The 23,953-nt window shown below is 36.8% G+C and overlaps 1 protein-coding gene across 1 annotated transcript; it reads right to left on the bottom strand.

The window, feature by feature from the left end:
* Nucleotides 1–917: 917 nt before the first annotated feature.
* LOC119772168 (ubiquitin thioesterase OTUB1-like) lies at nucleotides 918–10,636 on the bottom strand. The gene is made up of 7 exons (XM_038268493.1): nucleotides 10,530–10,636; nucleotides 8,411–8,472; nucleotides 5,746–5,844; nucleotides 5,512–5,630; nucleotides 5,157–5,241; nucleotides 3,651–3,845; nucleotides 918–1,489 (listed from the first exon to the last, which is right to left on the bottom strand). Exons 1-7 carry the CDS (start codon nucleotides 10,570–10,572, stop codon nucleotides 1,292–1,294), a joined length of 801 nt encoding a protein of 266 aa, XP_038124421.1. The 5' UTR covers nucleotides 10,573–10,636; the 3' UTR covers nucleotides 918–1,291.
* Nucleotides 10,637–23,953: the final 13,317 nt, after the last annotated feature.

The following is a 23,953-nucleotide window of genomic DNA, read 5'->3' as shown; positions in this document are numbered from 1 at the left end:
AAAAATACAATAGTTCAAATATACAAAATATATATATGTATCCCCCCCGAGTCATTTTTTATTTGAAAGAAAAAACTGTTCCCCTCACGTTTAATGAAAAAGCCCAACTCCACATTAAATGCCGCTAATGACAAAATATTCTATGAAAAAAATGTCTTCATATAAGATGCCCCCTTTCTTTTACATTAATAATCACACGAATATTCACATACATGATCATACTATTTAATTTGTCAATTATCTGTCAAACAGGTCTAAAATCTAATGATATATACATATATAAACTGCTTCTTCTGTAAGATTATTAAATAAATATAGATTATTAAAGGGGGTTCATATAAACTGCATTCTATTTCCCAGTTTTAAAACTGCTCAACAAGCATTTTCTGTAGATTTTATCATAGTAATATTTTATGATATAACTGCAAAACTATAATATATTGCAGCTTATACACTTGAAAAACAATCTAGAATGTAAAAAATTCTTATTGTATTTAACCTTAATTTAAGTGGGTAAGTTGGATAATTTGCCAATTGAATGAGTATATATTATTCTTAAAACAAGATAATTAGATAGTATTTACTTGAAATAAGACTATGCAATTGTTTCGTCTTATTTTAAACGTCAATTTAAAAAAAAAAACTTTAGATTTCAACTTTTTGCAGTGTACTTCATTTTATTAAGTACAAATTAAATACTACAGATCTGAAAATAATTCTAAATGCCAAAGGTTACTAATACACCCATCACATCTTTTCTTGAAAAAAAATAAAAAAATCCCCCTGAATTTTAACTATTTACTTTGAAAATATGCATCTTCTTTAATTGTAATTTAACACTTTCTGAAAAACAATGTGACTTTCTGTAACATAATTTTAAATGAGCAGGATCTGCAAGGTAAAGAAAAGGCAACAGACAAGATGTAAATTGCTTTAATAAAACTCAATGAACTGCAGTGTAACAAAGGAAGAGAATCAAACAAAGCAAGAAGATAACATTTACAACCACAAAAGAAAAAAAAAAAACCTGTACATCTAAACGGCTGGAGTCAATTCTATTTTCTACCTATTTTCTGTTAACCATTTCATTGACAGTGGAAGGTAACCTTGGGGTTTGGAAGTAAGAGGGGTAGATGAGACTTATGTGATTTCATTTTTTTTTTTATTTCCAAATAAAATTAGAATATTCGCAGACTTGGATGCAACTTTCAACCAACGTGGCAGTTGATGTTCAATGCACCTCTGCGGAGCACAGCTTGAGCAGGACGTTTTCACATGTGGTCCAGGAGTGTTATTTGTACAGGATGTCGTAATGGCCGGGTCTGTACAGCAGGAAGATGCGGGGGTCACCTCCCTCAGGGAAGACGTGGTGATTGACAGTTCCTCCTTCACCTCTGTCCATGTACTCCACCAGAATGGACACGTTCAGGGCCTTGGCTAAGGCAATGATGTGGATGTGGTCACTTTCTTTAGACATGGGCTCTACTTCCTAAAAAAGGAGGGAAGGACATTTGTAATGAACCTCATATGATCAAACATTTCTTTAACAACTACATACTAAAGCATCTCTATCCTTGCTCCATGTCCCAACGGCACATTTTTCCCTGAGAAACAACTTTTAGGTGTTTTTGGTTGGAGCTAGTTGTCCTAATGGGAATTTTCTTAATCGTCTCCGGCTATTGATCAGCTGAGTAAAATACTACAAATTCAGTGTTTCTGCACTTATCAAATGCTTCAAAACTAGAAACCATTCTTTGTTTAAAGATACGTCTACTAGAATTAGAGATAGACCGATACAGCTGATTCATTGGTGCGTTCGGTATCCATGCCTTGAGATCATGAGGAACTGTTAAATGTTTTGTTTGATTCGTTAATAGACTTTTTTTGTTGTTTAAAATGAAAACCTGCAGAATCTATTATCATTGTGTCATTCTGATCATGTAAATGGAAAAGATAGAGCAATATTGGCTCCAAGCTAAAAATCATTGGCACATGTTGGGGATCCGTTAGTGATGTTAGCATTAGCCATAACTCTTTAGCTCCCACCTTTTTTTTGCACAACCAAATTGTAGACCCACATGCCATTGGCCAGTAAAATATTCATATCAATCCCACATGCTTGTGGTGCATCTCATTTCGAAGCTAAGGTCTTCTATTTCATGTGTTCTGCGATTTAATTTAATGGAAAATACAACTGGATATTACTTTTCTGTTATTGACTGTTGGAGCCAAATGCTTGATTTATGATTGAATATTTATTTCTAGTTTACTATTTTTGTCTGGTTTTGGTATGATATATATGAACATGAAATATTTTAGTTTGAAGTATGAGTTGACTGACTTAATTATGAAATTATAAATTTGATTATTTGTGTTTTGCTGCGTGCATAATTTACGCCGTTTCTCGCCTCCGCCCCTTCATTATGGACAGGTGACTGCAGCACCTGGATTATATTGGTGTTGGCTGTTGGGGCCGGGTGAGCTCTTGGATTCAGTCAGCGCAGCCATACAGTTTTTGACCGCTTTTGATTATTGTTGTTTTTTGAGAGGCAAAAAAGGAACGAAATGAGCCGATATGATCTGCCTGTCACGTCATATTGGGGTAAGAAAATCTAAGTTTGTTTTTATTTTTGAAAATAAAGCGTCTTAATCAAGAGGAAAGAAAGTTTGTTGGATTGCATGGTCACATTAAAAAACGTCTGACAGAGCTGAAGTGAGTCTACCTTGGATGCTTCTGAACCAAGAGCCACACGCATCTTTATTGGAAAGATTGCGCCATCACTGACAAAATGAGCCAATTTATGGCAGGACAGACTGTGTTTTGGGATGCCAGAAAACAAAAAAAAAGGTAAGAGGTGAAAAAAAATAAAATCTAATTTGATGACAGAGTATAAGTTATAACGCTACGTTCACACAAGATGCGATTTCAGCAGCAAATGATGGCGTACCATAAAGAATAAATTATGAACAGTTTAGTTTGTGCCTTCAACTCGTTGCCCATAGGAAGACGTTACTTGGATATAACCTAATGGAATATCTTCAGAACAGCTCCAAATGACAAGACTTATATGGGTGAGTAGAATATGATGTAATAACGTAAAATCAAGGGCCAAATGTAAAAAAAACGGCGTTCCCTTTTAACCGTAGACGTCTCGTGTAAACCCACTGCTTCTGCTGCTCAAAGCGCATGCTGTGCGAACGCAGCATTAGTGTTTGTGGAGTATAGTTGGCTTACAATTGACATGATAGTTGTATTCATTAGGATCACCTGATTCTAAAGAGGTAAAACGTTTTTTTTTAACAAAGAAGCTTTCTGTTTGATGTGGAACAAAATGTGACGTCAAAACGTTCCTCAGCCAATCTCCAACTATAACAAAGCCTTTTAACGCACCATTTAGAAAATAGATCCAAAGAGCTTTTGGTGTCTTTGACTATAAAATAGCATAATTTCCAGCTTCATTAAAAAAAATTTTTTTATGTTTTATATGCTGTATTCATAAGAAAATCAGAATTTGTTGAAAATTAGATCGATCACAGAGTTTATAGAGAAGCAAATGCTACTAGAATCAGCCAACTACTACTACTGATTGGTGAACTTTCTGGAAGTCTATCTTTATTGTATGTCCCCCCCCCCCCCCAGAAATACTTACTTGCTGACAGAACTCCTTGATGGTACGTCCTCCCTCGATAAAGTGTTCAAAGAAGCCGTGCTCTCGCTGCAAGTAGCCTGAGGTAAGGAGGCGCAGGTAAACAACAACGTAGTCCGACATATTCTGGTCATTGAAAGAGTTCAGCAGCTCCTGCAGGCTTGGCTGTTTCTCACATACTTCAATCAAGTCCATGAACTTGATAGGGAGAAGATAAAGAAAATATTAATCTTTCAAAAGTGTGGCTTTTACAAAATGGAAATGTTTTTCATCAGCATTCTGGTCACCATTGGGTTAGGAATAACAATGCAACTATGGAGCTTGAGAAATAAGTTGTCCAGGACATGATCCTTGTCGATACCTTCTTGTTGAAATGTTCCTTAAAATAAGCCGTTTACTCAAAAGGATAGAAATTTTTTTTTTTTTTATTAAATAAATAGAATTTTATGACACAGACTTCTCTAGAGCAGTAGTTATTGCCTCACTAAAAGCTTTCTTTTTTTTTTTTTAACAGGGGTTGACGTTAAGGATTTTTACCACTTGCCCAAACAATTTTTACTTGCCCAGTATAATGTTTGATCATTGTTGTATATATATATATATATATACAACAATAAAATATGTTTGTTTTTTAAATGTTTTTTGTAATTCAGTATTTTAGTTTAAAGGTTCCTGGTGTGTATATGCATGCGTCAGATAAGGAACTCAAGCCTACATTACCGTGCTAACATGCTTTTCAATCCTTCCTGCATTACTTATTTTATACTGTAGGATGTTAGATCAACTAATATTTCTTAAACAGGGAACACAGTCAACAACGGAAGGTATGAAAACAAATGACCTACATACAGATTTACCAATGAGTTACAGAAACTTTAAGAAAAGGAGAGTTTTTATTTTAGCATGAAAATGGAGATTTTAGATGCTGGATGATCTGATATTAATGTTGGATCAGGACGTCCCTATTTATATAGTAGTTTTACAAAAAAAACAAATCAATTCTAAAAAAAAATATAACACCGTTTAATAAAGCATGTATTATCTTGAAATGTGTTTTTTAAATAAAATAAATACATTTTGACATATTCTAGAAGTAAATAAAAAACAAAATATGCTAAAGAATATTTATTGTGTTTTTTTCTTGAGACCATTTATTTATTTTAATATATATAAATAGTTTAATATTAAAGGTTCTTATATAATTTTAAGTGGTTACAAGTGATTTTTTTTTTTTTGCCAAATAGGGAAGTGAAGTTATTAACTTTTTCTAAATAATGCCTGAATGTTTTCCTACTCCTTGGACTTTCCCTAATAAAATTACATCTATGTTTGTTTGTTTTTTTCTTAAACGGAGCGCACCGTGTGCTGCTGTAGTAAAAATAGCATCAACTATTTCTTGATCAGTATCTATTTTAAAAGGTTTAGTATTCTATCAATCCTAGAACTCCTCCCGCTCCAACCAGACCACAGAAGAGTGAAAGGCAATGAAGCGATGTCGCTACTACTCACTGTGTTGTGGAAATCCTCAATGGTAAACTCAGTGAAGCCTTCGTTAACCAGGTCATGTTTGCTTTTAGCTGCAACTGCTTTGAACCTAACATACCAAAAATAACTTAATTAACTGTGGAAATCCACAGAAACATACATGACCTCTTAAAGAAGTAGAATGCATCCGTTTAAAGAGGGGGAATCACAAACTGAACCAAAAACTCATATTCATGACAAATTTGAGAATTTTAAGAAGAAGTATCTTTGAGACATTATTAAGTTAAAATTGAGCCCTTTGGTGTCAGATAAACATAATGGGAATTTATCCGGCATTAATAAACACTTTAGCACCATTAGCATGAATTATGCCTCTTACTTCTGAAGTTCTTTGCTGTCTTCAAGCAGGGACTCCAGGTGAGCGAAGCCAAAGGCTCTGTAAAAGCAGTTTCCATCCGGTCGTGTTTTCCGGATGTATGCATACTTTTTGTATAGGTCCTGCGACAGAAAACATAGGATTACTCCTACCAGGACCAACCTGAGCACTCAAACGATTTTACAGAGATAATTCAGCAGCCTGGGGATGCCTGGGACCAGCTGCTGACCGACCGACCTTGAGCTTGAGTTGGTAAACTGCGTCATCCTCGGCGTATTCTTTCTGAAGCACTGACAGGTCCTGTTTGTCCGACACCAGCGGGTTAGTGTTTGCGATCTGCACACATATTGGAGTCAGTGAAAATTAGTATCAACCCTTAACTGTAAGGTCTGTGCAGCCAAATTGTGTCATTTTGGGCTTCCACGTTCCTCCGAGCGGACTCCATGCAGGCAGAATTTATGCACAGAGCACCTAGGAAATTTTGTGACTCGATGGACAGATTTGCGTGGACAAGATGATGAGCGGCTCTTGCTGGCAAGGTTTCACACATGTAAACATTTAGAGAAATCCCACGATTTAGCTTAAAAATGTCAGCACTATGCTCTAAGATCGCATGAAGAGGCTTTGATTAAATTTGTAAAGTACTTTTTGAAAAAGTGAACTATGAACATTAGCTAGTTGCTTTTCATCTGTGTGGGCTGAACTTTGAGCTTGTTCATTTTAATTATGTACTGGCATAACATTCACTGTACCAAGAAAAGGCCGTCTATCTAGACTTACGGGCCGAACAAAGAGGTCACTGATCACTGATGCAGCCAAAGGCCCGATGGTGACTGGAAGAATTACAGAGATTCTTAGACTTAGTCTAAGTCAAATTGACAGCTTAGATGGGATATTCTGTTCACAGGAGAACTTAATAGTCCTGCACTTCACAAATGTGCACTTTATGGACAAAAGGATAGCGTAATGGTGTCAGCTTGGCGTTTGTGCTAAGCACAAATGCTGCACACACTGTGACAGGCGGCTCGTTTTTCGCGTGGATTGTCCATAAGTCTATAATGAGCCCCTGAATCATTCTAAAATGACATCATTTTCTGAAATGGAAAAATTGTTGGTTCAGGACTGAAACCCGTTCCAATAAACAAACCATGACTCTTCCAAGTGCATTTTTAAATGTAGACAATTATGCTGAAATAAGGCGGTTATGCTTAATCTTAATGAGCCCAAAAAGGAAAAAGGAAATTAAGTCTTTAAGGACCTGGAGTCAGCGCTATAAATACGCGTTATCTTGATGCATGCCCTGCTAAGACCATCTGCCTGACACCGTCTTTAACTTAGACTCACAGAGTAAAAAAACTACAGCTGATGGAGCCATGTCTGCCTTTCCCAATCCATGGAACGTTTAATCAACATATATTTTGGTTCACTTAATCTTTAAACAGATTCTGTTTGACAGTTAGGATGACACCATCTCAAACACGGTGCTAGCAGCATCATGCTCTGGGGATGCTGCTCTTCAGCAGGGAGATGAAAGACGGATGGAGCCAAATAAAGGCCAGGTTTAAAACTAAGAAATAAATCTGGGATCTGATTTTTCTTTCCCCAATTGGAATGAAAAATTCAAAATGAGCCAAACTTTTATCAAATAACAGACAAGAGCAGATGAGTAGCTGTGGGATGGGTGAAAGAGAAGGGGAGAGAAAAAAAAACTCATAAAATGTTTTCTACAGTGTGATTTATTGTGTACGTTCAGAGCTAGTCATACGTAGACTCATCTATTACAGTGGGAACATAGACTTTTAGGTTTATGTGTGTTCGTCTACTCAGCTGAGACATATGAAAGTCAATAAAGAAGACAGAAGCTGACAGAGCCAAGAACCCATTACTGAGAAATACAAGTGTGATAGTCACATGGTCAGTATCCCCACACACAACCACTTTTTCATAAGTTTTAATACACAGTAGCATAAATGTATTGGTTTATTTTGACAATATTGAAGACATTAGTTCCAATTGTAGAGTGCACATTTGGTTAACTTTTGTATATTTAATTTTGTCAAATGCTTAATATATTTTGTGCTTTCTTTTCTGGTGTTGTGGGAGTGCCATCAACTGGCAAAATGTGGCATAATTTCTTCTTCTTGCTTTTGGGATTTGCTGATTTTGATCATTTGTTTATTTATTGTCATTTAAGTTTAATCCTTAAGCTAACTGTTTAGTTATTTTTGTTAATTTGGTGTAGATGTTCTCCCTACCTCTTCCTCAATGTGTCAGTCTGGTCTGATCAGCCAGTATTTAAGTCCCCTTTGTTTGCTGTGTGTCAGGTCAGTTTTGTTTGTTCATTTAGTTTGAGCTTGATATTTTTTTGCCCTTGAGTTAGTCTGTTCATTTGACCTCTTTTAAGGAACCTGAAACCTTTGTTTGGATTATTGTTACTTTGGGGAAATAAACCCCATTTTTCTTGACAATCACCACTGTGTCCTCATGCTTGGCTGGCTCGGTCCCTCACGATAAAAAGGGAAAGATAATCACCCGGTTTGATGTACATTTCTTCTAAGGAGCATTTTTTTTTGGCAAATTTCTAAGATTATACATTGGAGGTGAATAGAAATGGTAACATTGTTTTCAGAGATTCATATATGCGTCTGTGGTAGTTTGTCTGAGGCTTTTATAGTGCTTGCATCTTAAAAATAAGGTTTTAGCCAATATTGTCAATCCCTTTGCCGATAATCAAAACAATTGTTTGTTTCATGTCTCCTTCTTTGTGCGTCTTTCTCCCAGTTCTTTCCATTTTTTCACTCCCACTACTCAAGTACACTGTGATTTAGCATAGAAGGCAGATAGGTGCCAAGTACCCAGAATGCACTGCAGTGGCATTCCCTCTAAATGAAAAATTCCTCACCTCCTGCTGAATCTTGTCCTGCTGAGCAATTATAGCCTCATCATAGGCAAGGCAATTAACTCCTGTAAAACAAGACGATATCAAGGTCAGCCAAAGTCAGAGATGACATGATATGAACATGAAAAAAAAAATATTCCTTTCAGGTTTCTACAGGAAGAACCAACTGATGTTTTTATTTTGAAGGGTGCGCTTAAATACAGGCAATAAGCTGCAACTAGTGACTAAAAGATTATAAATGGGGTTGCAAAACATGCTGAATAAACAACTTCTTTACAGACTTTACACTGTGTGAAGCTAAAACTATAACACTTAAATTCTGGACATAGGTTTTTAAAAAACAGGTTTATCATCCTTGTAAATGGTGGACATTTGTTTGTACTTTTGGCTTAAGTACTGCTCTAAGGGGATTATTACTTCAGTCAATGGCATGTTTTAGGGTCTCTATACTGCAACTGTTTAATTACTAAGGCCACGATTATTTCAATAATCGCTCATGATAAATTGATATTTTTAACTGATTTTATTACATTTGTTCAGTTATTTATTCATATCCACAAAGATATGAAGATGAAGACTAGAGCTGAAACCATTAATCAGATTAATCTTGATTAAAATAATCGATTTCTGAAATAATTGTTAACTATTTGGTAATCAATTAACTGTTAAATGGAGAGTAAAGACAGTAAAACATGCCTTTAGCTGACATTGACCCACTTAAAGCACTAATTATCCCAAAAATGTAAAAATTATATATATAAACATTATGCGTTTAAGATAAAACACGTTTTCGTCTGTCAATATGCTGTATCGAGAAATGATCAAGTGGAAAAGTTTTAGTTTCACCTGGTTTAGTTTAATAAAACGTCTTCTTAAAGGAACCTCTGTCTACCCGATTACTCTCTAATCGATTCATAGAAAAAAAATTAATCAATAGATTAATCGATTTGCAAAATAATTTAGTTAGTTGCAGCCCTAACTGTTACACCACGAATGAGAGCTCTGGAATTAGACTAAGCTTTATCAGTCATTGTTGTGTGAACAAACAAATCAGACTTTGGTTTTGGAATCATTTGTATAAAAACTAAGCAGGGACTTTAGAAAGAAACCATAAAATAATGATTGTAGATGGTAGGCTGAAAAAATGATTTAATTTTCCATATCCTGGGCCAATAAACCAGTTGGTGTATCCTGTAGTTTAAGTTGCTGCATATGGTAAAAAGCATGATGCATATATTTGACATTAAATCTGAAAAACAGCGAAAACAAGAACATCTAAAACATAAATATATATGATTTAATAGCAAAAAAATGAATAAATAAATGAGGAAGGTATATTAGCCTGGTTGTTAGCCCCTGTAAAGCTTTCTGGTGGGGGACTTCTTTGTGGTTCTGGTGATGATTTGGCAAAAAATGAATGTGAACAAGGGGTCAGGGTCCACAGATCTATTTAAATCTCAAAGTTAAATGACACTTTCTATTGCATTTTATAATCTCATGTTTTTGTATTTATAGTTTTATCTCATCTGCATCATTAAAACACGGGGATGTTATTATTCAACGTCTTATCACGTTGGATGGTTGTGATATCGTATAGGAAAAAGTGCTGAATTTAAATTAATAGAAACATAATTATACACCATTCTGGAAATTTAAAAAAACAAAAGCGGTTGGTGGATATATAAAGAATTTTAATCAATATTTATTAGATGATTTCAACATTTAATGTGAATCTTTGTTTTTCCTCGGGAAGCTAAACGGCTAACTCGAATTGTGCGAAAACAAAACAAATTCTGGGCACGACGAAGCACCTTCCCTAGGGAGGAAAAACACACTTTTTATTTCTAATTCTTACATATTTACAGTTTAGAGTGAACACGTGTTAAGGTTCATGGACTGTTTCCCTGCGCCTGACTGAAGCAGCGGTTCGGTCTTTCTTTGTGTAGCAGCTGCAGTTTGCTGCTGCTAACAGAGAAGCTGTGGCCTTTAACGAGGCATGCTAGCAGCGCACACAGGCACGGATAAAACCCTCAGCAGGACAGCAGCAACACTGAGAGCTGCAGCTGTCCGATAAATAAAGGCGCAGCCTGTTGTTCATGGCAAGAGAAAGTGATTTTCTCACCCTCGATGTCTCCCTGTGAGGATTCCTGCTTTTCCTCCGCCATCTTAGCTATCGAGATCTGTTTCCTTTCTTTCTTCTTCTTCTTCTTCTTGTTGTGTTTATTGGCGGTTGGCAACAAACTTAATAGTAGCATTACCGCCACTTACTGGTATGGAGTGTGGCTCTCGTTGGTCTAACGCTCTTTTTGTATATATATATCTATATATACTCATACATACACCTACCAACCCACACAAACAAACTTACATCCATATTTATATTCTACTCATCACTATCATCCACACATTCCCTCTTATGTCTACTCTATCAAATTCTACTGAATATCTTAGTTTTCTTTAAGAATCTAATAACTATTTGTATATGTTTGCTCTCCAAACTTTCCCTCAAAATATCTATTAACATAAATTTTACCTTAATACTTTCAAACTCTTTTATCATACATCTTCTCTCTCTTTCATATTTATCACATTCTAGAATAACATGTTCTACTGTTTCCCATTCTCCACAATATTCACATTTACCAGTTGCATGTTTTTGAATTTTAAAAAGTGAGTAGTTAAGTCCAGTATGCCCAAATCTTATCCTGGTTATCACTCTTTCCTCTTTTCTATTTCTTTTTCCCTTTCTTCTTTCTTTAACCTTCTTCTGAATTTTATAAAACCATCTTCCTGTTATTTCTTCATCCCACCTTTTCTGCCACTTTTCCATCAGTTTTTCCTTAACCATACTCTTTCCTTCAGCTTTACTTGTTTTAACTTTAATGCTAATTGGTTTTTGAATTGCCCCTTTTGCTATTTTATCTGCTCTCTCATTTCCTTCTATTCCAATATGCGCTGGAACCCATACAAAAATAACTATCACACCCATATTTTTAATTCTATATAATGTGTGAAAAATTTGTTTCCTTTCTTTCTTTCTTTCTTCTTGTTTAATGGCGGTTGACAAGCAACTTATTGGTGTGCATTACCGCCACCTACTGGTAAGGAGTGTGGATCAGGATGCAACCTAAAAAAAAAAAAAAAAAAAAAAAAACTAAATCCTTTCTATCAGTTTAGTTTTCTTAAGAAATCTTAATAAATGACGTAAATATTCAGAAGAGGAGCAATATCCCAACATATCTGATATTTTTAATTGTAACTTATTCTTTAGAAGTCGATATTCTAATTTCCTTCTCTCCTCAGAGTACTTTGGACAAAACAACAAAACATGTTCTACTGTCTCTTCTTGAAAACAAAATTCACAATTTCCTGATGGATGTCTTCCCATTATAAATAATGTACTGTTTAAGCCTGTATGACCAAAACGTAACCTGGATATGATATTATCTTCTTTTCTACTTCTTCCTGTTTCCCTCATTACCCCAACTTTCCTTTGAATGCTATAAAGCCATCTACCAGTTCTTTCCTCCTCCCACTGCTTCTGCCATCTTTCCTTAACCTTTTGTTTTATAATAGATTTTATCTCCTCTTTACTAAATGGAATCAGTATCTCAATGCAACTTTTTGAAGCTTGTTTTGCATATCTGTCTGCCAATTCATTTCCTATTACTCCTATATGAGATGGAACCCATGTAAAAATGACAATTAATCCCATGGTCTGAATTCTATAAAGTATTAACTGAATCTCCAATAGAAGGTCTGGTCTACTATTGGAGTGATTATTTTTAATTGAATATAATGATGAGCTTGAATCAGAGCAAATTAAACTTCTTAGAGGACGAACATCTTCAATCCAATTCAAAGCCAAAATAATTCCCATCTTTTCCCCTGTAAACACTGATACGTCATCAGAAATCCTCTTACATTTTTTAATATTAAATTCTGGGACGATAAATGACACCCCATTGTTGTTACTTAGGCTTTTAGATGCATCTGTATACACTTGTACATAACCAAAATATTTATTTTCTATATATGATTGGACTGAGCAAGATTCTGAAAAATTTCCTTTTTCCCTCTTCTTCAACAATGATAAGTCCACAATGATTTCATTAAATAGAGATGGATGAACCAGTGGCAGAGGAACTGTATCACTCATTTTTATGGATGATAACTGAAAATTTTTAACATCATTTTCTATCTCCCAACCAAAGGATTTTAAAGTCTTTTTCCCTTTTTCCCAACTAGGTTTTAAAATTTCTTGACATGGATGGTTTTTATAATGACCCTTTAAATAACTCCAGTAAGATAATCTTAACTATAATCTTCTAAGGAAAAGTGGTATTTCCCCCATTTCAACTAACAGAGCTGAGATCGGAGTTGTTCTGATGGCTCCTGTACACAACCTCAAGGCTTGAAACTGAATAATATCAAATTTTTTAAGAAGTGTTTCTGATGCTGATCCAAATGCCAGACTGCCATAATCTAATACAGATCTTATTAAACCCGTATATATTGATTTTAACGCTTTCCTCTCAGCGCCCCACTCTCTCCCCACCAAACACCTCATAACATTTAAAACTCTTTTACACTTGTCTACTACTTTTTGAATATGACTACTCCAGGTCAGTTTTTCATCCATCCACAAACCCAGAAACTTAAACTCCTTTACTCTTTCTAAATCATGTTTATACAAATACAATTTTAAATCACTAGATACTTTCTTCCTAGTGAAAAATAAAGTCTTTGTCTTATCTATTGAAATTTTAAAACCCCAATTATATGACCACTCTTCTATACTATAAATTGCTTCTTGTAATTTTTTAACTATAAATTTCAAGTTCTTACCTCTCTTCCAGATTGCTCCATCATCAGCAAATAATGAACAACCCATCCCACTCTCTAACTTATCAAACATATCATTAATCATAATAGAGAAAAACAAAGGACTCACAATACTTCCTTGAGGTGTTCCGTTTTCAACAAAATATTTTTCTGACAATTGTTGACCTATTCTTACTTGTATAGATCTATTATGTAAGAAATCTTTTATCCAATTAAACATTGATCCTCTAACCCCCATTTTTCTTAATTTAATTAAAAAACCTTCTTTCCACATCATATCATAGGCTTTCTCTATGTCGAAGAAGACAGCCACCACACTCTCCTTATTAACTTGTCCTTTTCTGATTTCATGTTCTAAACACAAAACAGGGTCCATAGTACTTCTACCTTTTCTGAATCCACTCTGAAATTTTGACAAAAACCCCTTTTTCTCCACAAAATAACTCAGCCTTTCATTTATCATTCTTTCCATTATTTTGCATATATGTGATGTCAAAGCAATAGGCCTATAGCTTGTAGGATTTGACTTCTCTTTCCCTGGTTTTAAAATTGGAACTATAATTGCTTCCTTCCATGCCACAGGTAAATAACCCTCTTCCCATATCTTATTAAAGAAATCTAATAATATCTTTTTAGATGAATTACTAAGTTTTTTAATCATAATATAAGAGATATTGTCTTTTCCTGTAGAAGAATTTTTTGTTTTCCTTAAAGAGTTGTTCAATTCAAATAATGAAAAGGAATTATTCAATAGATCATTATATTCTGTATCTACTTCTAATAAATTACTATTTTCCTTAATAATAGAAGCTCTTTTCCTTATTTCTTCTATATTTAAGAGATCTGTTTCCTTCTTCTTCGTGACCTCATAAATTACACACTTCCGAACGGAGGGGGGTAAAAAATTCCTGCATCAATGAATTAATTTATTGTTATGAAATGCCCATACGGAAAGAGATAAACAATTATCCTTAAACAGAGATCCAATTAAAATTAATTCTGGACAAGTATGAAAAAGGAAACTAAATTATCTTCTTGGTTATGTTAGAAATAAAAGTCACTTCATGTAAAAGATTATAGAATTTTCCTTTATGATTATTCTATACTGTTTCGAGGGATTTATGATATATTTGGTTAAAAATCTTTGATATTTGTTGCCCCCAGGAGTGCAGGGGCGGATCTAAAAGGGGGCCAGTGGCACCATGGCCACCCCTAGCCAATGATTGCCCACCCCTGTGGCCAACCCATACCAGGTGATTTGCAGTGGTGGACAGTAACTATGTACATTTACTTGATTACTATAATGAAGTACATTTTTTGAGTATATTTACATTAGTTGAGTAATTTTTAGATGGGGTACTTATAACCAGGGGCGGATTTAGGACATTTTGGGCCCTAGGCAAAGATAGGCAGGGGGCCCTCTTAATTGAGACAGACCCATTATACAGATATAGAAATGTTTTTAGAAAGAAATAAAAAAAAATGTCTACCTTTGTCCCTTTCTTCTGATCCCTTTTCTCGCTGTTTTCCTCTCTATATTATCTTTTGTCTTTTTTCATATTGGCAATGTGCTCAGCTGCCTTTTTATGCTGTCTCAAAGGGAATCAAATATTGTCCAATCACTAAGCCCATTCTAACTTAGCTGATTGCTCCTTCAAAAAGGTAAATAACCCAGTCCTTCTTTTCTCTGTAGACAAGCCATGATCTGTTTATCTGTTCTCCATTTTTCTTTTGTATGAAATAACAGCTGCATGAATCATGACAGCAGACAAGAGAGAGGAGAGAAGGAGGCGGGGTTACCAATCTACTTGCTCTGGAGAGCAGAGTTCAGTGCTTTTATATGTTGTCGCCAAAGTCTCCAGCAGCAGAAAAAAGTCACTTGATTTTGCGCTAAGCACTTTTTTGTAGTAAAGCGCTAGAGGGTCCTTATAATATAGAGACAAAAGTGCTAAGTTGGCAACAGTGCTCTTCGCACCGTTTGTTTTAAAATGGTTTGCTGCTACCTTTCTGAACATGTGCAGCAAATGGACTGATCCCATATTTTGGACACTGAAGGGGGCGCCCTGAGACACACTTAATATTATGAGCTTTTTTATGGCATTTTAATGAAAAGATTTCTATCAAAAACATAAATAATGTGCATAAATAAATAATAGCTGTATTAACCCTACAAGTAAAAGGAGTTTTATGGAACAAATCGAGTTAAACATCCAAGCTATTTTAGGAAATATTTGCTACTGAATGAGGAACATGATAAATAATTTCTGATCCAGATCTTTTCAGCAGAAGCTGAATGTTCCTGTATGTTTCTGAAGTTCAGTGTAATTTTGATTAAATAAAGGCTTCAGTGCACATACAGTACACCTTGACTACATCCAGTATTTTTTATCTCTTTCTATATATCATGATCACACATTTAAAGGGTGAAATATGAGGTTCTGTTGTGTACGATTGTGGCTTCATTTACCAAATTAACTTAAACTAGTGCTTTTTAGGTTTGTAATATTGGTTTATTTTTTGAAAAAAGTGAACTTAACTTTTAGCTTGTTCTTTTTAACTATAAACTCTAACAATATTGCTTATAACTTTCAATCCACTACATTTCAAAAGTGAATATTGTACTTTCGACTCCACTGCATTTTTAGGAAGCTAGTTGGTACTTGTTCCTGTTGGCTCAGCTTAACTTTGAAATCTACTGTTGCTGTTTTTTCTTTCTTAAAATGCAATTAGCCACACCGAGGCGTTGTACGCCATAACCCCTGTATAAAGCACACCATTTTATGTGTTTGTCCCAATGTCTAGTGAATGAAAAAGTAGAGGACTCAAATTTTTCTGGAATACACCTTGAAAAGTAGTGTGTATCTATGGTCACTAGACGACCAAATATATCAAGGAATGCTTTGCAAGAGAGTTCCTGGATGTTTTACACTGCAAACATAACCTAAAAATGAGTAAAGTTTGCTTGAAATACCTTCTTTCCTCTAATTTAAGTAGGTATATAATATGATCTGCCAATGGAATGAGTACTTTTACCCTTAAAAATTTAATTGGATATTATGCACTTGAAATAAGAGACTGTAGTTATTGCTGATGAAGATTCCCAGTCATCCAGGTCATAGTCATTCCGTAAAAAGTTTAAAAAACAATCCACTGGTCTTGGTTTCCAAGGTTTGAAGATGTTTAGCTTCCTGTCCAGGAAGCTTTCTCAATTCAAATGTCTGGATTCGCAGTGAGTTTGGGGCTTTATATAGACAAGGCCTTGTATGTCTCCAATATATTGGAGAAACCAATCAACTTCTCCACAGACAAATAGCCGAACACTGGAAAAGACTCTGCAGTACATCTAAACCTTGTGCACAAAGGACATTCTTTTGAGGACCAGAATGTTCACATTTGTGATAAAGAAAATAGGGGGTTTGAGAGGGGCGTGAAGGAAGCCATCTACAGGTGCTGGTCATAAAATTAGAATATCATGAAAAAGTAGATTGATTTCAGTAATTCCATTTAAAAAGTGAAACTTGTATATTATATTCATACATTACATACAAACTCATATATTTCAGATGTTTATTTTGTTTAATTTTGATGATTACAAATGACAACAAATGAAAATCTCAAATTCATCATATCAGAAAATTAGAATATTGTGAAAAGGTTCAAAATTGATGGCCCCTGGTGCCACACTCTAATCAGCTAATTAACTCAAACCACCTGCAAAAGCCTTTAAATGGTCTTTCAGTCTAGTTCTATAGGCTACACAATCATGGGGAAGACTGCTGACTTGACAGTTGTCCAAAAGACGACCATCGACACCTTGCACAAGGAGGGCAAGACACAAAAGGTCATCGCTAAAGAGGCTGGCTGTTCACAGAGCTCAGTGTCCAAGCACATTAATAGAGAGGCGAAGGGAAGGAAAAGATGTGGTCGAAAAAAGTGTACAAGCAAGAGAGATAACCGCACCCTGGAGAGGATTGTGAAACAAAACCCATTCAAAAATGTGGGGGAGATTCACAAAGAGTGGACTGCAGCTGGAGTGAGTGCTTCAAGAACCACCACACACAGACGTATGAAAGACATGGGTTTCTGCTGTCGCATTCCTTGTGTCAAGCCACTCTTGAACCACAGACAGCGTCAGAAGCGTCTTGCCTGGGCTAAAGAGAAACAGGACTGGACTGCTGGTGAGTGGTCCAAAGTCATGTTCTCTGATGAAAGTAAATTTTGCATTTCCTTTGGAAATCAAGGTCCCAGAGTCTGGAGGAAAAGAAGAGAGGCACTTCATCCACGTTGCTTGAAGTCCAGTGTAAAGTTTCCACAGTCAGTGATGGTTTGGGGTGCCATGTCATCTGCTGGTGTTGGTCCATTGTGTTTTCTGAGGTCCAGGGTCAACGCAGCCACATACCAGGAAGTTTTAGAGCACTTCATGCTTCCTGCAGCTGACCAACTTTTTGGAGATGCAGATTTCATTTTCCAACAGGACTTGGCACCTGCACACAGTGCCAAAGCTACCAGTACCTGGTTGAAGGACCATGGTATCCCTGTTCTTAATTGGCCAGCAAACTCTCCTGACCTTAACCCCATAGAAAATCTATGGGGTATTGTGAAGAAGAAGATGCAATACACCAGACCCAACAATTCAGAAGAGCTAAAAGCCACTATTAGAGCAACCTGGGCTATCATAACACCTGAGCAGTGCCACAGACTGATCGACTCCATGCCACGCCGCATTGCTGCAGTAATACAGGCCAAAGGAGGCCCAACTAAATACTGAGTGCTGTACATGCTCATACTTTTCATGTTCATACTTTTCAGTTGGCCAACATTTCTATAAATCCTTTGTTTTTATTGGTCTTCAGTAATATTCTAATTTTCTGATATTATGAATTTGAGATTTTCATTTGTTGTCATTTGTAATCATCAAAATTAAACAAAATAAACATCTGAAATATATGAGTTTGTATGTAATGTATGAATATAATATACAAGTTTCACTTTTTAAATGGAATTACTGAAATCAATCTACTTTTTCATGATATTCTAATTTTATGACCAGCACCTGTATGTTAAGAGAGAAAAACCAACCTTAAACAGAGGTGGTGAGTTGATTCCTTCCAGGTATCATCACAACCACCACCCCATCACAGAGGAACTAAGTACCTCCTCTCTTCAGCCAGGGGAACTACACTACCGTTCAAAAGTTTGGGGTCACATTGAAATTTGTGTTGTCCTCTGAAGGGAGTAGTACACACCATTGAAGGAAATCTTCAATTTCTTAGCAATGTCTCGCATGGAATAGCCTTCATTTCTAAGAACAAGAATAGACTGTTGAGTTTCAGATAAAGTTCTCTTTTTCTGGCCATTTTGAGCGTTTAATTGACCCCACAAACGTGATGCTCCAGATACTCAATCTGCTCAAAGGAAGGTCAGTTTTGTAGCTTCTGTAATGAGCTAAACGTTTTTCAGATGTGTGAACATGTTTGCAGAGGGGTTTTCTAATCATCAATTAGCCTTCTGAGCCAATGAGCAAACACATTGTACCATTAGAACACTGGAGTGATAGCTGCTGGAAATGGGCCCGTATACACCTATGTAGATATTGCACCAAAAACCAGACATTTGCAGCTAGAATAGTCATTTACCACATTAGCAATGTATAGAGTGTATTTCTTTAAAGTGAAGACTAGTTTAAAGTTATCTTTATTGAAACATACAGTGCTTTTCCTTCAAAAATAAGGACATTTCAATGTGACCCCAAACTTTTGAACGGTAGTCTATCCCGCCTTTAACAACAGACCTTTCACAATCATAGACAGGTTCCAGGTACTACAGGAGACAATCCCCCCATTAACGACCGATCTTCAGAATCATACACAGGTTTCAGATATTACAGGCCAACAATGGAACCAAACGACCCGCTCGTCAGTTTTAATTTGCATGTTTCCAAGCAATACAAGGCCTTGTCTATATAAAACCTCAAACTCACTGCAAATCCACACATTTGAATTGAGAAAGCTTCCTGGACGGGAAGCGAAACGTCTTCAAACCTTGGAAACCAAGTCCAGTGGATTGGTTTTTAAACTTTTACGGAATGACTGTAGTTATTGTATTTTGTTGTTCTGTAAATAAAAACTTATTCCATTGGCAAAGTGTCAAACTTACGTGCTCAATTCATGAAAAAATACACTTAGTTTATGAAAATTTTATATAGAATAGAATAGAAAATACCTTTATTGTCCTTTCTTGATATGCTTAGATTTAAATTTTTTGCAGTGCAGTTACCTCTTTTTCAACACATTTTTGTCAAATTGTACTTCATTAGCAAGGATATGCAAAGCCTTGACATGCTGAGGAGGTAGTAACTACATCCAGGGAGAAGAACTACAACATGCAAGATACCAACCCTTGTGGACTGAATCTGGACACCACTGCTTTAGAGATTTGAAGACATCCCATAAATATAAAAAAAATCAGAGCAGATATCATTTCGCAAATTTTTAAAAAGACCCGTCCTCTCCACTTTTGAAAAAAATGCACATGCACAACCCTAAACCCACTCCCGAGAGGGAACGCTTATAAAACACATGCGAGAGCATACACAATCCCATTTCTCCTTGTGCACACTCTGTTTAAAAGTTGCTGTTTGCATCGCTCATACAAGCTCACTTTCCAAAAGATTTGCAATTTTTCCACTATGTTAGACTCAAGTGAAAATGGGGACAAACACGTAGGATGACCGTACGTAAACATATCAGCAGAATGATTGACAATTAGGAGGACCTCTTATTTTGATGGTGCACTCAGAAAAAGAGCATCCTCCCCAATACCTTTAAAGGTACACTATGCAACCGGTGTTGATTTTCCAGCGAGGCTCCCCCCAGAGGGCGAAAGTAAAAGTGCACTGTCGTAAATATGCTCAGCTGTTCTCCTGGTTTCTCCGTCAAGCCAGGCACGGTTGTTTTGAGCTTAGCAGCGAATGACTAATGCTGCGTTCACACTGGACGTAGCTGGCGCGACAGAAGCAGCGAGTTTACATGCAAAGTCAATGGTTGACGCGCGTCAAGGCGCAGCAAAAGGTCCCGCGGCTCGTTTTGAGCACCAGGCGCAGCACGTCTGAGCAGCTGAAGCAGCGCGTCGGGTGCGCAGGGAGAGAGACACAGCGCTGATGATCACTCCTCCTAAACAGTTTATTGACGCCTAAATTAACTTAAAATGCAGAAATCTGCCGGCAGAATATGCAGTTTGGATTATTTAGATGAAAAACACCTACCAGCTGCCGCGGTGAACCGCTGCTGATGAAGGGATCCATACTGTCGGCGCATCCCTGGTATGTGGGGGTCTGAGTGGCTCCGACAGAAAAAATATTGAAGGCAGGATAATAATCTGAATGAACTGACTGCACTGATTACGTTTTCAGGTGTATTTTCTCACTTAAACACATATTAAAACTACTTTATTCCCACTGATCACAGCAAATATAGCTGCAAGGCAGAGAAAGGATAGTGAAGCTGGGACCTGGGGAGGAACGTTGGTCGTTTGGTGCATGGCGCGTGTTTTGAAGCTGCTCTGCTTGTGGAGAAATGTCCTGGGCCGTGAGTAGTGAGGAAACAGGAAGCGATTCTTGTGGGATGGAAGAGGGAAATAGTGACAATGAAGGTTGGAAGATAGCAGCATCAAAAAATGAGAAAAAGCGGAAAAAACAGAGATCAGTTAAAGGGGAATCTAGTTCAGAACAATCCAGTGATGATCAATCCATACATTCCACAGCACAACAAAATGAATTCAAAGTCATATTCAAAGTCGTTAATCAGGCAGACTCTTTTACAAACTGGAATCCGGTTCACTTAACAAAAACCATCAATAAACTTGTTGGAGAAGTCAGAGGTGCCAGAATTCTGTACAGTGGAGACCTGCTAATTAACTGCAGAGACAGCGCCCAGCAAGGCAAAGCAATACGTATTAACAAAATTGACGGGATAAGAGTTCAGTGCAGCCTAATGGAGAACAAAAAGATCAGCAGGGGAGTCATTGGAGGAGTTCCTCTGAAAATTTCTGAAAAAGAGATTCTGGAAAACATAAGCGGTGCAAAAGTAAAAGAAGTAAAACGGTTAAAAACAACAAGAAACGGAGAAAGATCTGACAGTTTATCTGTACTAATTAAATTCGAGGAAGAGCAATTACCAAGCAAAGTATTCATCGGTTACATCAGTTACAATGTCAAAATCTACAATCCACCACCATTGAGATGTTTCAAATGTCAAAAATTCGGACACATTGCAGCAGTTTGTAAAGGGAAACAGAGGTGTGGAAGGTGTGCAGGAGAACATGAATATGGTAAATGTGGAAAAGAAGCTAAAATAAAATGCTGTAATTGTGGTGGAGAACATACTGCTGCTTATCGCGGCTGTGAAGCAAGCAAAAGGTCTGAAGAAATAAAAAAAATGAAATTTGAGCTTGGAATAACTTATGCTGAAGCTGCAAAAAGGATCCCATCTCAGTCAGAAAAACCCAAACCTACAGTTCAACACACGGCAAATTTCAAACCTCTAGAGAAATCTCCAAAAATTGATGAAGACTCACTAATTGTTAAAAAGACAAATTTTGTTCTTTTCATGGTGGAAGTGATTAATTGTACTGCTCAGACGACAAAAAAAACAGAAAAAATCAAAATAATAGTGAAGGCTGCAGAAAAATATCTGGATGTTAAAGATATGAACTGGGAGATGGTTGGAAGCATGATGGAAAGACCAATGGGACCATCAGAAACTGGCAGAGGTACGATGACCTAGAGTAAATTAAAATTATACGGGCAAATGTAATTTAGTATAATTTAGTATTATGTGGGTTTAAGTTACACAGGTTATTTTATTGTATTTTTTTTTTTTTTTTTTTTTTTTTTTTTTTTTTTTTTGGGGGGGGTGAATCGTTTCCTGTTTCCTTGCTTTACTCCATATCAGTTGGTGGCGGTAATGCACATTTCACAAGTTTGCCAACCGCCATAAAATCTCATAAGAAGAAGAAGGATAGTGAAGCTCCGCCCAATGCGCCTCAGACACACTTTTGCACCGCACAGCCAGAGCAGCAAAGCTGCTTCAGCCGCGCGTCAGAACTAACTGGTACAAGCAGCAAAAAGGAATCAGCAGACGCGATTTTGCTGCTTTTGCTGCATGAACGTAGCATAACTGCACAAAGATTGCCACTGTGCTAGCAACGAGAATGCTTTTAACTGGGGGATGTAGCAGTTCTCGCCGTAAAGCAAGACTGACTCTCACGAGGTGCTCCTGCAGTTGCAAGTGCAGTATTTCCCCCACAGACCACCAGGGCGGCCGAGAATACCTTTGTTCAACCTGAAATGACTCATTTAATCATCCATAACGTTATGGAACACATTAATTAACTGAAAAATGTTGCATAGTGTGCCTTTAAGTATTTTCAAAGTAAGTAGGCCTACTTCAGTACTATAACTTGAGGAAATGTTTCCAAGGAATTTTTACATCTAGTTGAGAAATATTTGACCATGAGTATCACTGCTATTACTCAAGTACTATAGCTGAGTACTTTGTCCACCACTGGTGATTTCTTTTCCCCACTGGGATGTAATTCAACCCATTTGAATAAGCAGTTCTCTTCCAAACCAGAGGGTGGCAGCAGTGATTTATCATCTGGAATTTCCTACCTTGACATTTTTAAAACTAGTAGGCTGTATTAACCAAAATCTGACAAAAAAGACAATAGACTGATTAATTATTCACAAATATATGCTACAAATAAAGAGGACTAAAGCAGAAATAACATTCTTTCAAGCATACCCTGTTATGTTTTATGTAGTGAGTTTGTTTCTACAGTAATCTGGGAGGTCTCTATGTAACTAAAGATAAAGAACAATTGCTAAACCCGTTTAATGTATGAAAACCATAGAATAATTTCAACAGCAACTATGTATAAATATGTTCACAGTTTTACTAACAAAAGCCTGTTAGGATTCTAGTTTGTGTGGGTTGTTTTTGTGTTTTCTTCTCTCCACCACCAGATGGTGCCCTGTCCTCGTTGGGCCTCCTTGCACACCTGCGGCTCGTTGGGTCATTACCAGAGGAGTATTTGAGCAGCGGGCTGTCACTACCTCGATGCCAGAGTGTTTGCCAGTATTGGGTACTCCAGCCATACTGAGATTAGCAGAGTCTAACCTTAGTCTTGTCTCACTGAGTCTAAGCTTGTTTTGTCTTTGTTCTTCAGCAGGAAGCCTTCCTGAAACACTGGATAAGCCTGGACCTTCTACCCCCCAGGAAGGATTATCTGAGTCACACTGAGCAAGGGGAAAACCTCCACATGGTCCGTTCAAGTCCAATTCTGGAAAGCCAGGTGACAGTCTGCTCCTTTACTCCTCTTAGTCCAACATTAGTCTGCCTGTCCGCTCTCCAACGAGTTCCTTCTTCCTTCTAAACCCAACAAACTGGATCCAAGGAATTACCAAGAGCCCCCCAAAACATGAGTGCCTCTCAAGCAATAAAAAAGCCTCTGTCTTTTTCCCACAGTCCCTGAACTGATCATTGTGATCTCCCCTTCATAGTTTCCGGTTCAGGTTCATCAGTCCGCTGAGGTCCAACACTATTACCCAGCAGAATATCTCTCTCCATCTGTGTTTTGCTAGCCCTCAATAAACCAGTAACTTTTACCCTTGGTCTCTGAGTAGTTCTCTGCATGATCTTT

Source organism: Cyprinodon tularosa, unplaced genomic scaffold, assembly GCF_016077235.1.
Source record: "Cyprinodon tularosa strain WSP-4 unplaced genomic scaffold, ASM1607723v1 ctg70, whole genome shotgun sequence".
Classification (NCBI taxonomy): Eukaryota; Metazoa; Chordata; class Actinopteri; order Cyprinodontiformes; family Cyprinodontidae; genus Cyprinodon; species Cyprinodon tularosa.
Note: the sequence above shows the minus strand (reverse complement) of the source record. Positions and strands in the feature narration are given on the sequence as shown.

Bases quoted from the DNA above. Each gene is read 5' to 3' on its own strand.
- LOC119772168 (XM_038268493.1), bottom strand. From the start codon at position 10,572: ATGGCGGAGGAAAAGCAGGAATCCTCACAGGGAGACATCGAGG. The intron at 5,845-8,410 runs GTGAGGAATTTT...ATATGTGTGCAG, and splicing joins AGGACAAGATTCAGCAGGAG to ATCGCAAACACTAACCCGCT. The intron at 5,631-5,745 runs GTCGGTCGGTCA...TTTCTGTCGCAG, and splicing joins TTTACCAACTCAAGCTCAAG to GACCTATACAAAAAGTATGC.